The 12,985-nt window shown below is 38.3% G+C and overlaps 2 protein-coding genes across 4 annotated transcripts in view; one reads left to right on the top strand and one right to left on the bottom strand.

Moving 5' to 3' along the window:
- Positions 1–1,304: 1,304 nt before the first annotated feature.
- Positions 1,305–3,711, top strand: bbln (bublin coiled coil protein). Its single transcript, XM_052036881.1, has 2 exons — positions 1,305–1,471; positions 2,410–3,711. Exons 1-2 carry the CDS (start codon positions 1,405–1,407, stop codon positions 2,598–2,600), a joined length of 258 nt encoding a protein of 85 aa, XP_051892841.1. The 5' UTR covers positions 1,305–1,404; the 3' UTR covers positions 2,601–3,711.
- A 1,189-nt stretch (positions 3,712–4,900) lies between these two features.
- Positions 4,901–12,985, bottom strand: part of LOC127581991 (cip1-interacting zinc finger protein-like) — a 45,380-nt gene continuing 37,295 nt past the window's right edge. For 2 of the 3 annotated variants that reach the window (XM_052036873.1, XM_052036875.1), the window contains one exon: positions 4,901–11,130. In XM_052036873.1, the coding sequence (XP_051892833.1) occupies positions 10,408–11,130 (723 nt within the window). In that variant the 3' untranslated portion in view covers positions 4,901–10,407. The remainder of the gene's footprint in view (positions 11,131–12,985) is intronic. The other variant, XM_052036876.1, reaches the window with a different exon arrangement.

The raw sequence follows: 12,985 nt of genomic DNA, 5'->3' as shown, positions 1-12,985 counted from the left end.
CAAAATAATATGAGTAATCCAGGTGCGGTCTCACTAACATCCTGTACAATTGTAATAAGTTTATTTATTGTTAAACTCCAATTCCCCTTTACCAAAAAACACTGCATTATTTGTCTTTCTAAAGTACTTGCTGCGCCATTAAATTTTTTATTCATGTATAAGATCCCTCTGTACTGCACCCATTTGTAATCTCTCTCCTTTTAGATTATAATCTGCTTTTTGATTCCTCTTACCTAAATGCATGACTTCATACTTTCCCCACATTAAGTTTTCACCCACTCACTCAAAATATCTATAGCTTGTTGCAGAGTCAAATATCTTCAGCATAACATGCCCTGACAATTATTTTTGTATCTTCGGCAAACTTGGATACCTAACACACCCTGCCCCCTCCTTGAAGTCATTAATATAAATAGTAAATAATTGAGAATCAAGAACTGATCCTTGGGGCTCTCCACTATTTGCATCCTCTCAACCTAAGAAAGGCCCATTTATTGTGACTTTCTGTCTTACATGTGAAAAACGATCCATGTTAACACACTTCCCCCAACACTGTGAGCTCTTATGGCCATTGAAAGACTTTAAATGCGGTCATTGTCGAAATGTAGGATACAGTATATTTGCAGATGGGAGATGGAAAATTGTTTGACTCTGATCTGATTGTTAATAGATTATCCACACCTCCATATCTGAGGATTTGACTGCTCTGATTTAGATTAACGCACCAGTGCAGACCAGAGGGAATGCTGCACTGCCAGAGGTGGCATTTTTGGCATAAATCTTGGCCTCATCTTCGCTTTCAGGTGTATATAAAAAAATCCACAGAACCATATTAGTACAAATCAAGGGAATTCTCTCCAACGTTTGACATATTTATTACTTAACTAACATACATTTATTTCTCAAAGGTATCACGTTATTTGTGGGACCATGCTGTGCACATATTGGTTGCTGTGCCTCTTACATTACAGCAGAGATAAGCTTTCTTTGGTTACAAAATACTTTGGGGTTGGTGAAGAGCCCGAAATAACTGGATTTCTTTCCTATTTTAACATTATCACACATGTTGTGGTACTGACGTTGATAATTGCCTGTTATTTTCCTCTGAGGGTTTAAAACGTTGGTCAGGAGACGAACACATGCATTTACCCTTCAATCAACAGCAAATTGCAGCAAGATAGCTTTCATAGCCGACGGTTTTCGTCACTGCCTGAAACTAAAATCTTCCGAATTATACTATTTTTAAAAAATTGAAATATTGACGATTGTGTAATCTTCTCAGGCGGTTGCGGGACACCCCACCTTAGGACCCATCGCGGCCGGTTGCGTTAAGGTCAGGGGTCAGGTTCCGGGCCCCGCGGACGGCAGCGGCCGCGCCTTGAGGGGACGCGGATCTTCGCCGCGATGTCGGGACCGAACGGGGACCCGGCTGTTAACGTGGAACGTGAGGAGGACGATGTATCCGCCGAAGGTAAATATCAGCCGGGAGAAGCTATTGGATCTGGCGCGCCGTTCCCTGGATGGAAAGCGGCTGGAATTGCTATTATCACTTGTACCGAAGTACAGTGAAAAACTTAGCTTGGATACTGTTCATACAGATAATTCATGACACGGTGCATTGAAGTAGTACAAGGAAAAATAATACAAAATGCAGAATAAAGTGTCGTAGCTACAGAGAAAGTGCAGTGCAGGTAGACAAAGTGCAAAGTTATAAAGAGGTAGATTGAGGTCAAGAATCAATCTTATTGTACTAGGGAACTGCTGCTTAATTGCTGAGGTGATACCATAGAACACTACAGCACGGAAAACAGGCCATTTGGCCCTTTTAGTCTGTGCTGAAACTTTATTCCACTAGTCCCATTTATCTGCATCCATTCCATAACCCTCCAGACCTTTCCCGCCCATGTATCCATCCAATTTATTCTTAAAACTTAAGAGTGAGCCCACATTCACCACATCAGATGGCAGCCTGTTCCACACTCCCACCAAGTTCCCCCCTAAACCTTTCCCCCTTCACCCTAAAGCCATGTCCTCTTGTACTTATCTCTCCTAATCTAGGTGGAAAGTGCCTACTTACATTTACTGTCTATACCCCTCATCATTTTGTAAACCTCTATAAAATCTTTCAGACATGATGTTAGACAGGGACATCTGTCCTCTGTCACGCTGCAGTGGTTCGCCCAAGTGTTTTGGTCAATGTTTTCTCGTGATATTCATTATGGGATAACTATCATCTATTACTGTAATACGTGAACCTTTGCTGTGGGTAAGTTGACGACTACAATTATTGTAACTGATCACACTTCAAAAGTATGTCATTGTGTGCAAAAGTTTGTTCTTTCTGTTGTGGCTCATTCTGCTTGTAATTTAAAAATTGCTTTCCTCACCTCTGTCCATCTTTCTTTGCAGAGTACGATGCACTCAACTTGATGCTTGATCAGATCAACTCTTGCTTGGATAACCTTGAAGAGAAGAATGATGTTCTAAATGCTAAATTTCAAGAACTGTTGGAGTCGAATCGTCAGGCAAGGATGGAATTTAGGCAGCAACAAATTGATGCAATGGCCCTTTCAGTAGAATCCAAGAACCAGAAGGCTTGACTCATCTCACCAAGTTCTAATCATGTTCTGTTGATTATAACCATTGAATAATTTTCCTCTGACCCACATTAACTATTTTCATCAGCTCCCTGTAACATCTGACTGTATGTAGCATCTTTTTAGAAACAAAGAACTGCAGATGCTGGAACCTAGATGAAAAACACTATGATGCTGGAGGAACTCAGCATGCCAGACAGCATCCGTGGAGAAAAGCATGTGGTCAATGTGTAGCATCTTTTTGTCTGTTTTAATTATAGAATTTCCTTGTTTCTCCCTTTTTAAAGAAACCAGTACTGTTCTGCACATTTTCATTTTGATAAGAACACTTATTTATGGAACTCATTAGTGTTTGAATTTATGCACAAGTCTGTACTGGGCTCAAGGACCACTGCAGTTTTTTTTCTGGTTGCCCCTATTAATGTTCAAAGTAATCAATACTTCTCAAACTTTCAAGTAATGTTTTTCTCCAGATAATCCAATTTTCCCTTAAATTTTCTGCCAACTCTATTCACCAGATTCTGCAGAAGTTCCTTCAGTCTAAAATTCCTTTCATCTTGTTACCAAATCGAGATTCAGACCATTTATATTACGTGCATATGTCAGTTTATTTTGTCTGCCCCTCTTAAGATCTTGATTATGATCCAAAATATCATTTGAAAGTGTTCTGCTCAAACATTCCCAGCTTCCATAATGGTGTTTGCTGCCAGAAGCAAATGTACTTTGTATTTCAATGTCATTTCTCAATGCATCTGTTAATTCATGTGTGGCCAGTTTAGAGCTTGGTTCATTTTGTTAAATTGTTTTGTAATCCACAGTTAAAATCATACTATTCCATTGTCCTGTCTTGTGGGGAATGGATGATGAAACAATGAAAAAAATGTTGATAGCAAATAACTCTGAAGTGAAGGATGTTGCAAGGTGCTTCTTCAATTTTATTCGAATGGGATAAACTGTTGACTTAAAAGCTCAAAGCTTTCACACTGGCTCTAGAATTAATTGAATGAAAATATTTTATAACTGCTTTGAAAATTGTATTATCCACACAGAATTGGGCAATTTACTACTGTCAGTACATGGATAATGCAACTTGCTGATAAAGTATTCAGTGTTACTTCTGTTTCATTGAAGTAAATTAAGTGCAAGATTTCAACTGACTTGCTTCAGGTAGGGAACAATTAAATCAATAGAGTACTTTAAGTCTGTGCCGCAATAATGGGAGAACATTTTGTGCAAAATTTGGAAACTAATTTCTGCAGTAACATGGGAGGCCAGGCACAGTAAATCTACTGTGCAGGATAACTGGGGCAAATGAATGGTCTCTTCCTTAAATTCAGCTAATGACATGTACTTGTATTCTGGGTGTTATTTCAATAGTGTTTTCCTGGCTTGTTGTTCAGAAAAATTATTACCAGTGTGAGGACTGCAGATTACTAATCAGAGGGGATTATTAAAGAAACCTTGGCCGTACTTCAAGTTGATAAGGGGTAGGTGTGGAATGTGTTGAAGTCTCTATATTGGAAAATGGCACAATGCCCCGCTGTATTCAAATTGATCTGAAATAAATATACTATTCCAGCATAAAAAAATAACAAATAGGAGTTTAAGTCATACCCATCCACTAGGGCATTCAGACAACATCAACTGGAATGAATAGATGTTCTAGTCATTCCTGTGACTGGTAATTTTTCTTTACATAATTTACTAATCCCAGAGTTTTCACTTCCATTTATAGTTATTTGATTTTGGACCACCCCTGCTCCTTTGTTTGTTAATGCCATAAAGAATATCAACTTTCTTCCCTAGGGAGTAAATGATTAGCTAATAACACCATATCTAACATGTACTTATATTCTGGGTGTTACTTTAACAGTGTTTCCCCAGCACCTGTTCAGAAAATATGAGCTCTCGAGTTTCCTATCAGTGTGAGGACAGCAGATTACTAATCAGAGGGGAGTATTAAAGAAACCCTGGCCACAACAATGCAAAAATCAGCTCCCTTTCTCCAGAAACCTGGGTGAGGGGATTTTTTTTTGGAAAATGACCATTTTTTCAAACGTTGAAACAATGTACATCATTCTAAAAAACAACTGCACAGGAGGTTGCTGGCTTGGTCTTGGTGGAAACAGCAGCTGAGACAGTGACTGAAATCAGGCAGAGTGGGATTGGTGCTGGTTCTAGACTTAAACTCATGTTTTGGTGCAGACACAATACAAATCTAAATTGAAGTCAAGGGCCTTTTAAGTGGGAAAACCAAAATTGCCATGTATTTAAAATATCACTTGAAACAGGTATGGCTGAAGTTTTATTCCTGAAACTTTATTCCTGAAACTAAGCGCAAGCTATTTAACCACCAACGTAAACATGGTTTTCAAACTACACTGGAAACAGCATTTTCACTAAGAAAAATGACAGTACTCACAAACAGCAACATTAATAACAAAAGAAATTCAACATTAAAAGGGAATTCTACCTCCAAAAAGTTAGCTTTTTAATGTGTCATTACCCTAAATACATTACTGTCCATCCAAAATTCATTTACTACATATCAAATATCACATTTCTAGAGGATTTAAAAATAAAAAATAACTGCTATCAATTTGGTATTTTACAGATCATCTCCTTCAAGGGTGCACGTAAGACAGGGGATATTCATCTCCTGGTCTGCAGTGTTTCTTCCACCCAAATAGAGTGAGATAGTAGTAAGTGGAAAAAGCAATTTCACTATGAGATGTACTATGTGACTGGGGAACAAATCCCAGTTTCGGGCACAATTACCATTTATTTCACTTTTTTGTTTGACTTTCTTCAGTTATACTGTTACACAAGTGGATCTCCATAAGCCAAGGACCTCATCCTTATTGTTTTAATCTGTCGCCCAAGGAATGGAACAAAGATCAAATGGAAAAACTCCGTGGCTCATTTGAAAACATTCCCTCCATCGTTAGCTGGGTTTAAATTGTTTGGTCCATGAAAAATGGAAGGAAAATAAAATAAACCCACAGATTATTAAAAACATTTAGTCACTCTCGATTTTAGTTCTAGAGAATAAAGTCTGATTTTTTTCCCTTGTAAGTGGGGCAGCTCAGTGCAGGTGGAGTGAGAGCAGTGCGAGATCATGTATTCATACATGATCATAAACTCTGAAATAACCAAAACAAGGGAATGATTTGGATGTTAAAAATTCATTATTTGGCTTTGCCTATTATGGAGAGGGCAAAGCAGTGACTAATATTTGGACTGTACGGCACAGGTTAAAAGCAATACCAGTGCTGGTCACACACACTTTCCCTTTCACCCATTCAATTTGTCTGTCCGGGAGGGATTAAAGATTATGTCCTGTCTGATGGCATTGGTGATTGGCAAGTCTTTTCCCACTGAAGAGATCAGTGTTCGTGAAAATGTGAACTTTGTAAAGTGTGATCAGGCCATACACTTCAATGCTGGACCCAGTCAAGATAAAGGTTATTTTGCAGTACTTTCATGAACTAATATCAAAGAATAGTCAAGAAAGACTGATTATCACCCAGTGAGAAAGGAGTGATATCTATGTGAAGGTGTGGGTGATAATGTACTAAGGCCCGAAGAGACCCAAAGACAAATTCTGACTTGACAGTATTCAAAGTAACCAAATGTAAAATGCAGATTCTAATTCTGATATTCCACACCAGAATCTGTTGTTGGAATATATTCAAGGTAATCAACAGATTTTAAAATGAGGACAATGTTGCTGAAGTAAAAGATCAACCAGAAGCTCAATGAATATCAGAAGGGTTCAAAGAGCAATGTGGGGTACTCTTCCCAAGCTCCTTATCTCTCAAACAAAATTAAAAGTGTCCACTATATGTCTATTGCAGGTGCTAATTTATCATCTGGACAATACAAAATGCCAGGGAGCAAGTGAGTAAAGATATATAAATGGCAGCACCTTCTTGCTAATATCGCCTCATCCTCGGGATGTTAAGTTATTCAGCATGTTTACTCAATTACTAAATCAGGTTCATGAGCCTTCCTTATTTGACTGTTGACAGCTATTAAATGTTAGTTTTCCAATACTTAACATTGAATCACCAGGAAAGTGAGGATCTTACACATTTCCCAGACACAGAATGAGCATATAATGTTGCTCCTCTGATAGGGGGGCTTGATTTTTGAATAGTTAGGCAAGTTCAATGTATTGGATTTAAAGTAGCTCAGCAATAATTTGCTGAATTAAGAACTTAAATATGCTGTCAAATTTTCATTTTGGCTGATTTTTCTTTGTTGGGGGTGTAAATGACAACAGGTTTAGCTGCACTTATTAAGCATCTCTTCTTACCAGGTGGTACCGTTTTTCCTGAATAGGAAGTAAAAGCCTGCTCCTTTGTGAAAGCTTGTTCGCCAGATTGAGGACATGCAAGTCTCAGCTGAGTTTAAAACAAAGCTCATCTTTTTCTCCTGTTACACAACCCATAGCTTTACTAAATTCAATTTTACAGCTGGGATGGGATTTGAAAACTGGATTGTTGGGAGCAGTGCCCTGATGAGTATACACCTATAATCAGCATAAGTGTGATTAACAATTCTCCACAAATAAAATAAATTTATCATTATTTATGAAGGAAACTACAGTGATTCCAGTGATTAGAATTCCAACACAGCACCACTGAGCATCTACAAGGAGGCCAATGTCAACCAGCCAAGTTGTCTTGGGGAGGAGGCAATATGTAGGGGTAAAAAAAACAAGAGAAAACTATCACAAGACTCACATTCCAGTGACTGATTCAAGATAATCTCTGGGTGTGGCAGTGAGGTGATCTCAACCAAACCAAGGAGGCCAACAACTACTCCACTCTTCACAGATTATCTGAAGGGCTGCAGGCTATTTTGTGATTCAGGAAATGATCTTTAATAGGTAAAAACCTGAATAAAGCTGACACAGACTTAGTAGAAATGTCCAAAACAGCTTTAAATTAGATAAAAAATCCATTGGAAGCAGTATTTGGAAAACATAGTTGCACAATTATTGACCAAGGGATGCACCCAGCTCCTGATGTGAAAGCAGTTATAGCCCAAGGGCAATCTGGATTACAAGGACAACTTTCCTGGAAATGCACAGGATTTGTATCCAGAGGAAAGGGTTAATATTTCAGGTTAATCATTTGCAGATGAAGGGCCAATGCTTGAAACCTTAATATCTTCTCTCGACAACCATTGACAGACCTGCTTTCTATATTTTTTTTTGCTTGTTAAAACGTTACAATTACCCTTTATAATAAAAGAAATTAGAATCAGGATGTTAATTCAAAACAAAAAGACAGAGAAAGTTACACCTGGAACCTATTCCCAAGAGTAAACATTCCCTCCTCCATCTCCTGTACAAATGAATATTAGAAATATGTAGAAAGCCACAAAAAGTATGTAAACCTGTATGCATGCAGATTGCCCAATCAACATTCTTGCCACTGCACTCAATATTCAGCCCTCCACCTGGTTGTGTATACACCATCCATATAGGGTTGCCAACTTTCATGGACAGGCAGAGTAGCTACAAATCTGATTAATTTCCAGGTCACAACTATAAACAAACTTGAAGAAAAGTGATAGGGGCATTGAATAAACTACATTTAAAAAGAAATCCTTTGAATGCAATTGCCTATTAGTTATAATAATAGTAGAGGTGGGAAGGATATGAATCATTCATAAGAGTATCCACATTTTCTGAATGGTGCTGGGAATGTGTATTCTATATACTGGATGACCAAGAAAGTAAGACTAGCAATTATTTAACTACCCCTCACAGTTGTCCCAAAGCATTGTAAAGCAGAATGAAGTAGATTAAGAGGTGGTCAATGTTGTGTTGGAGGAACTGGTGGATTGTTTGTGTTTATGAAGCAGAGGATTATTTCCAAATGGAGATGTCAATCTCCACATATACAAGAGAAAATGAAGTAATTTGGCAAACTTAGTCAGCATCTCCTTTTGTAGTAAATCAGTCAATATCATTGAATTTTGTCATCTTACAGCACTGTGGCAATATATCTGACAGAATTGTTTGCAGTTCAAACTGGCAAGCAATCAATATGTTCCAAATAAGAAGAGATATTAGTAATGACAGTGAAAAAACAGAAATAGCCTCATGGGTCTATTATGTAAATCATTAAAATATTATGGACAGATGTAGAAAATAATCAAGAGTTAATGGAAAGCAGGCTTTTGTATTTAGAGGACTAAAATAAAAAGGGTGTAACAGCTATACTGTCACCTGGCAAAGCTCTGGTTTAACCATACCTACAGTCATGTGAATAGTGCTGGGCAGGGAAGGCAGATTTACTAAAACAATACGAGGAGTCCAAAGGTTAAATAATGATTAGAGATCACACAAAGTAAGATCAAATTTCCAGGGAAAACAAAGTTAAGTGAGGGTTTGATTTTTTCAAGATATTAAGAAGATTACAGAGTGAGAAAAAGAGAGAAAAAAAAGAGAGACAGAGAAAGGAAGGAAGAAAGAAAGAAAGAAAGAAAGAGCTATTTTCACTGGTTGGGGCCCAAGAGTAGGGAACAATTTAAAAATTAAAAGCTGGTGAAGATGGAAAAACTTCCACACTCAAGGGTGATAGAGATTAGAAGCTCTCTACCACTAGATCAATTGCTAATTTTGAATCCAAAAATGTAAGACCTTTGTTCACTGAAGGATAGCAAGATATGTGATGTCAGTTTACAAATAATCCACAATTTCACTGATTGGCAGAACAGGCTTCAGAGGTTGAATGCTGGCATCAATATCAAGAACAGTGCATTATGTGCTACCTCAAGAAGTAAATGTGATTTAACTTCATTGTTCATCACCAAGAAGAGGTGCTTAGAAAAGAGATTTGGTATGTTTGTTGGAAATACATGTCAGAAAGCTTAACTTTAATCCATTTGCATGTGTAATCAACTTGGACTTCAGTATTGAGGCTAAAAGCAGCAGCCATGAAGTTGGTCTATGCGAACCATTGCAGCCAAAATTCTCTTTTCAGGATCATTGGCTAAGAATCCCCATTCCCTTAATGCTTCAAAGAGGGCAGATTGTTAGAAACTGCATAACTGCATTGGGCAGGCAAGTCTGTGTATGCTGCATTTTGTTTCCATGATCTGTGAATGCAAGTACGCAATTCACGCAACACACAATTCATTTTACATTGCTCAGCATGAAAATCAGAGCTGTCTGCTTTGCACCTACTGTTTAAAAACCGATTTATCAAGGTACTGGGAACTGGTTTGATATTTTACTTTGCATTCAGTGTCAGAGTTGCATACGGTGATGACAAAGCAAAGGGATCAGAGTTGAAGCAATTCCAGTCTACCCAATATTTCAATTCCACCACAATTGCTTGCCAATTTGAAAGGAAGCTAGGGTCTCAAGCCTACAACTGATCATTCTGTTTACCCAAGCCTTGAGTTATCAGCTGTGAAGCGCAGTGTTCAATCAGATGGTATTCAGCCACAGAATAGAATGTCTGTAGTGACATCTTAACATAAAAAACTGAAGACAAATACTCTTAAGATACAATACAATCTTTGGAGCACCGCAATTATCTCTACTTTGTAATTCCATAAGAGGATGGAAAAATATTTCTGAGTGGGTACTGCATTGAGATGTTAGTTACAATCAGCAGTGGACTTACACATGATTCTTCCCTCACCAAGAAAGGGAAATATATAACCACTGATGGATGACCCACTGTGTATTTAATATGGTGGCAGAGGTATTGTATCCACCGCAAGCGTCTAAATTTAGCTCAGTGTGGTATAATTTACCCTTCAAAACAAAAATTGCATCTTAAATTTACTTCTTCCGCCTCGAAGAGAGACGACGGCCACGTACCACCCTCCCAGATCTTGTTTTGGGGATGTTGCGTTCCAGATGCCCATCCTCCTCACCTAGCTCATTCTCTTCACTTTTGACATTTGTCTCTTCACACTCCTTCTCTGTCAGGCAGCTGTCAGTCATGTGCTCTTCCTCACCATCCTCTGTCTCACTGGGCTCCTCAGCTTTGGACGAGCTCAGGTCACACTCCTCATTCCCATCCTGCTCTTCATCTGCCACCTCGCTGCCCATAACGGAGCTCGACTCGCACTTGTCAGAACTAATTCCCTGCTCCCCCTCCACTTTGCCACTTGGCATCTCGTTCTTTGTACGTGGGCTGACAGTTAATTTGCAATCAAACTTTGAAACAGGTATATCGCCAATGATAGTACCACCTTGATCACTGCCATCTGGACTCTCCTGCTCAAAGTTCTGCGAGGGGGAAGAACTGTCTTTGTTGTTACCATCCTCTACACTGGGAACAATGCCATGACCTGAAGGTGTAGGAGTTTCAACTTCACAACTTGCTTCCTCCATTTCAGGGTGATTGGCAGTGACATTGGCAGATTTTAGGTCTTTCTCTGGTTGCTTCTCTCCTTCTGGTTTTTGATCATCTGTTGAACCAAGGCTGTTCACCACAGAGGCTGCTGGTTCTTGATAAGATACTGATAAATAATCTTGGGCTCTTTGTACTTTGTAACTCTGTTTCAACAAAGAGAACAGGAATAAGTTGGTAAAGGCATCAAACATCTGATTACCACTAACAAAGAGCATTACTACAGGTGAAATAATACTGTTTTGTTGCACCGTACAACAATTTGTGAATTTACAAGAACCTTCACCTTCCACTTTAAGCTCCAATGCTTTGATCTTTCCTGGTTAAGAATGCAGTGAGGTGACCACCTTCTAAATCTCTGCAGTCTTGCAACTGATGTTACAAAAATCATTAAAATTTCTCTCATCATCCAATTTTCCTTTCCATTTTGTTGGGAATTACATTGATGCTTAACAGCTCACTCAGCACCAGAATTTATAATGTGGTAAAGATCCCAACTCCTATTAGGTCAATGACAAAACTCGTTACATGATGAACCTCAATGCTAACCCCTGCACTCTTTATCAAAAATAATTGTCCATTCATTCATTCTGCTTCACTTAAATATCATTGAGGATTTTCACATCCCTTCAAGTCCTCAAAAGACCTCTGTTATCTTCTCCCACCTTAAATTCTGTAAGATCTCTGCACTCCTCTCACGTGGGCATCTTGCAATTTTAATCTTCGCATAATGAAGCATGTTCTTTTAACTACCCAGATCTGAAGCTCTACTTCTCCCTCAAGATGCTCCCTAAAACCAGCTTCTCTGTTCAAGCTTTTGTCAGTCGTGTTAATCTCTGCTTGATCACATTTCTATTCTTACTATGCCCCCAATATGGTAGCAGATCTTTTACACTCATCTCTAACAGACTCCCTCTTAACACCAATGCCAATACAAAACATCTCAGGCAGCAACTGTACTTTTTATTGCTTCCGAAAGTATGGGTACTTGCTTCTCATTTCTTCCCCAAGACTATATTATTGCATCCTTGCACTGCAATTTACATCTACATCTATGAAATGGTTAACAATTCAGCTATTTAATACATGATTGAAGATGGCTATTAACTTGTGACAGAAATGTGGATTTTCTTTTGCATGCATCTCCTTGGTAGCAGATAAATTCTACAAGATGGTATTGGAACACCAGATTGATCATGTAGAGTAATTTAAAACATATTTCACCTACCAGTAACCAAAATTCACCTGATAAATGGGAACGATTGAGGTTTTCCATTTTACCACTATTTGCCTTCAAGATACCTTTGCAAGCAGTAAAACTCTCAAAGTGCATTTTGGATCTATTAGGAATTTGTTCCGAAACACCAAATATTATTTTAATAGGAAACAATCCACGATAAAGTTACTTAAAACATGCACCAATGTACCTTCCTGTTTTTTAGGTTGTTTAATAATCAGGTCTAAAGAGTACTCCTTCCAGCCATCCATAAATGCTAATGTACATTCATGAAAGAATCACCAGTTACTAAAGCACTGGGTGAACACAGTGGACGTGAATAGCATCATGCTATGGAAATACAGTCAGCAACAGCAGCACCAATGGCTTGTGGCAAGATGTACCAATAAACTGACGTCCAAGTGATGCAGTTGGAGATTAGAAAAAGTTAAGAGATTTTGATCAGGTTTTAATAAGAATTTTTCAATCTGTGAAAGCAAACCAATGGCAAGTTTAAAGCAGTATTTAAAAAAATACCAGCCACGATGATATATGCAAATGTAAAACATGCTGCAGAGCGTGGAACTGCATCTAAAACTAATAACACTGTTTCTTTTCCCCACTTGGAATGGATTAGAAGCAGCAAAAATATGAAGCCCTAAGGCCGCAAATCAACCTTTTTGTTAAAGTTATTTGAAAAATTCTATGAGAAAGCCACATGTTTGAAAAACAAGATGATCAAACATATGAAGACATGATATCTTTTGCTGCTTCTCTTTAAACTC

Source organism: Pristis pectinata, chromosome 23 (assembly GCF_009764475.1).
Source record: "Pristis pectinata isolate sPriPec2 chromosome 23, sPriPec2.1.pri, whole genome shotgun sequence".
Classification (NCBI taxonomy): Eukaryota; Metazoa; Chordata; class Chondrichthyes; order Rhinopristiformes; family Pristidae; genus Pristis; species Pristis pectinata.
The sequence above is the reverse complement of the archived record's forward strand: the minus strand, read 5'-3'. Positions and strand labels throughout refer to the sequence as shown.

Excerpts from the sequence above, each read along its gene's own strand:
- bbln (XM_052036881.1), top strand. The coding sequence starts at position 1,405 with ATGTCGGGACCGAACGGGGACCCGGCTGTTAACGTGGAACGTGAGGAG. Across the intron at positions 1,472-2,409 it reads GGACGATGTATCCGCCGAAG|AGTACGATGCACTCAACTTG; the intron begins GTAAATATCAGC and ends CTTTCTTTGCAG.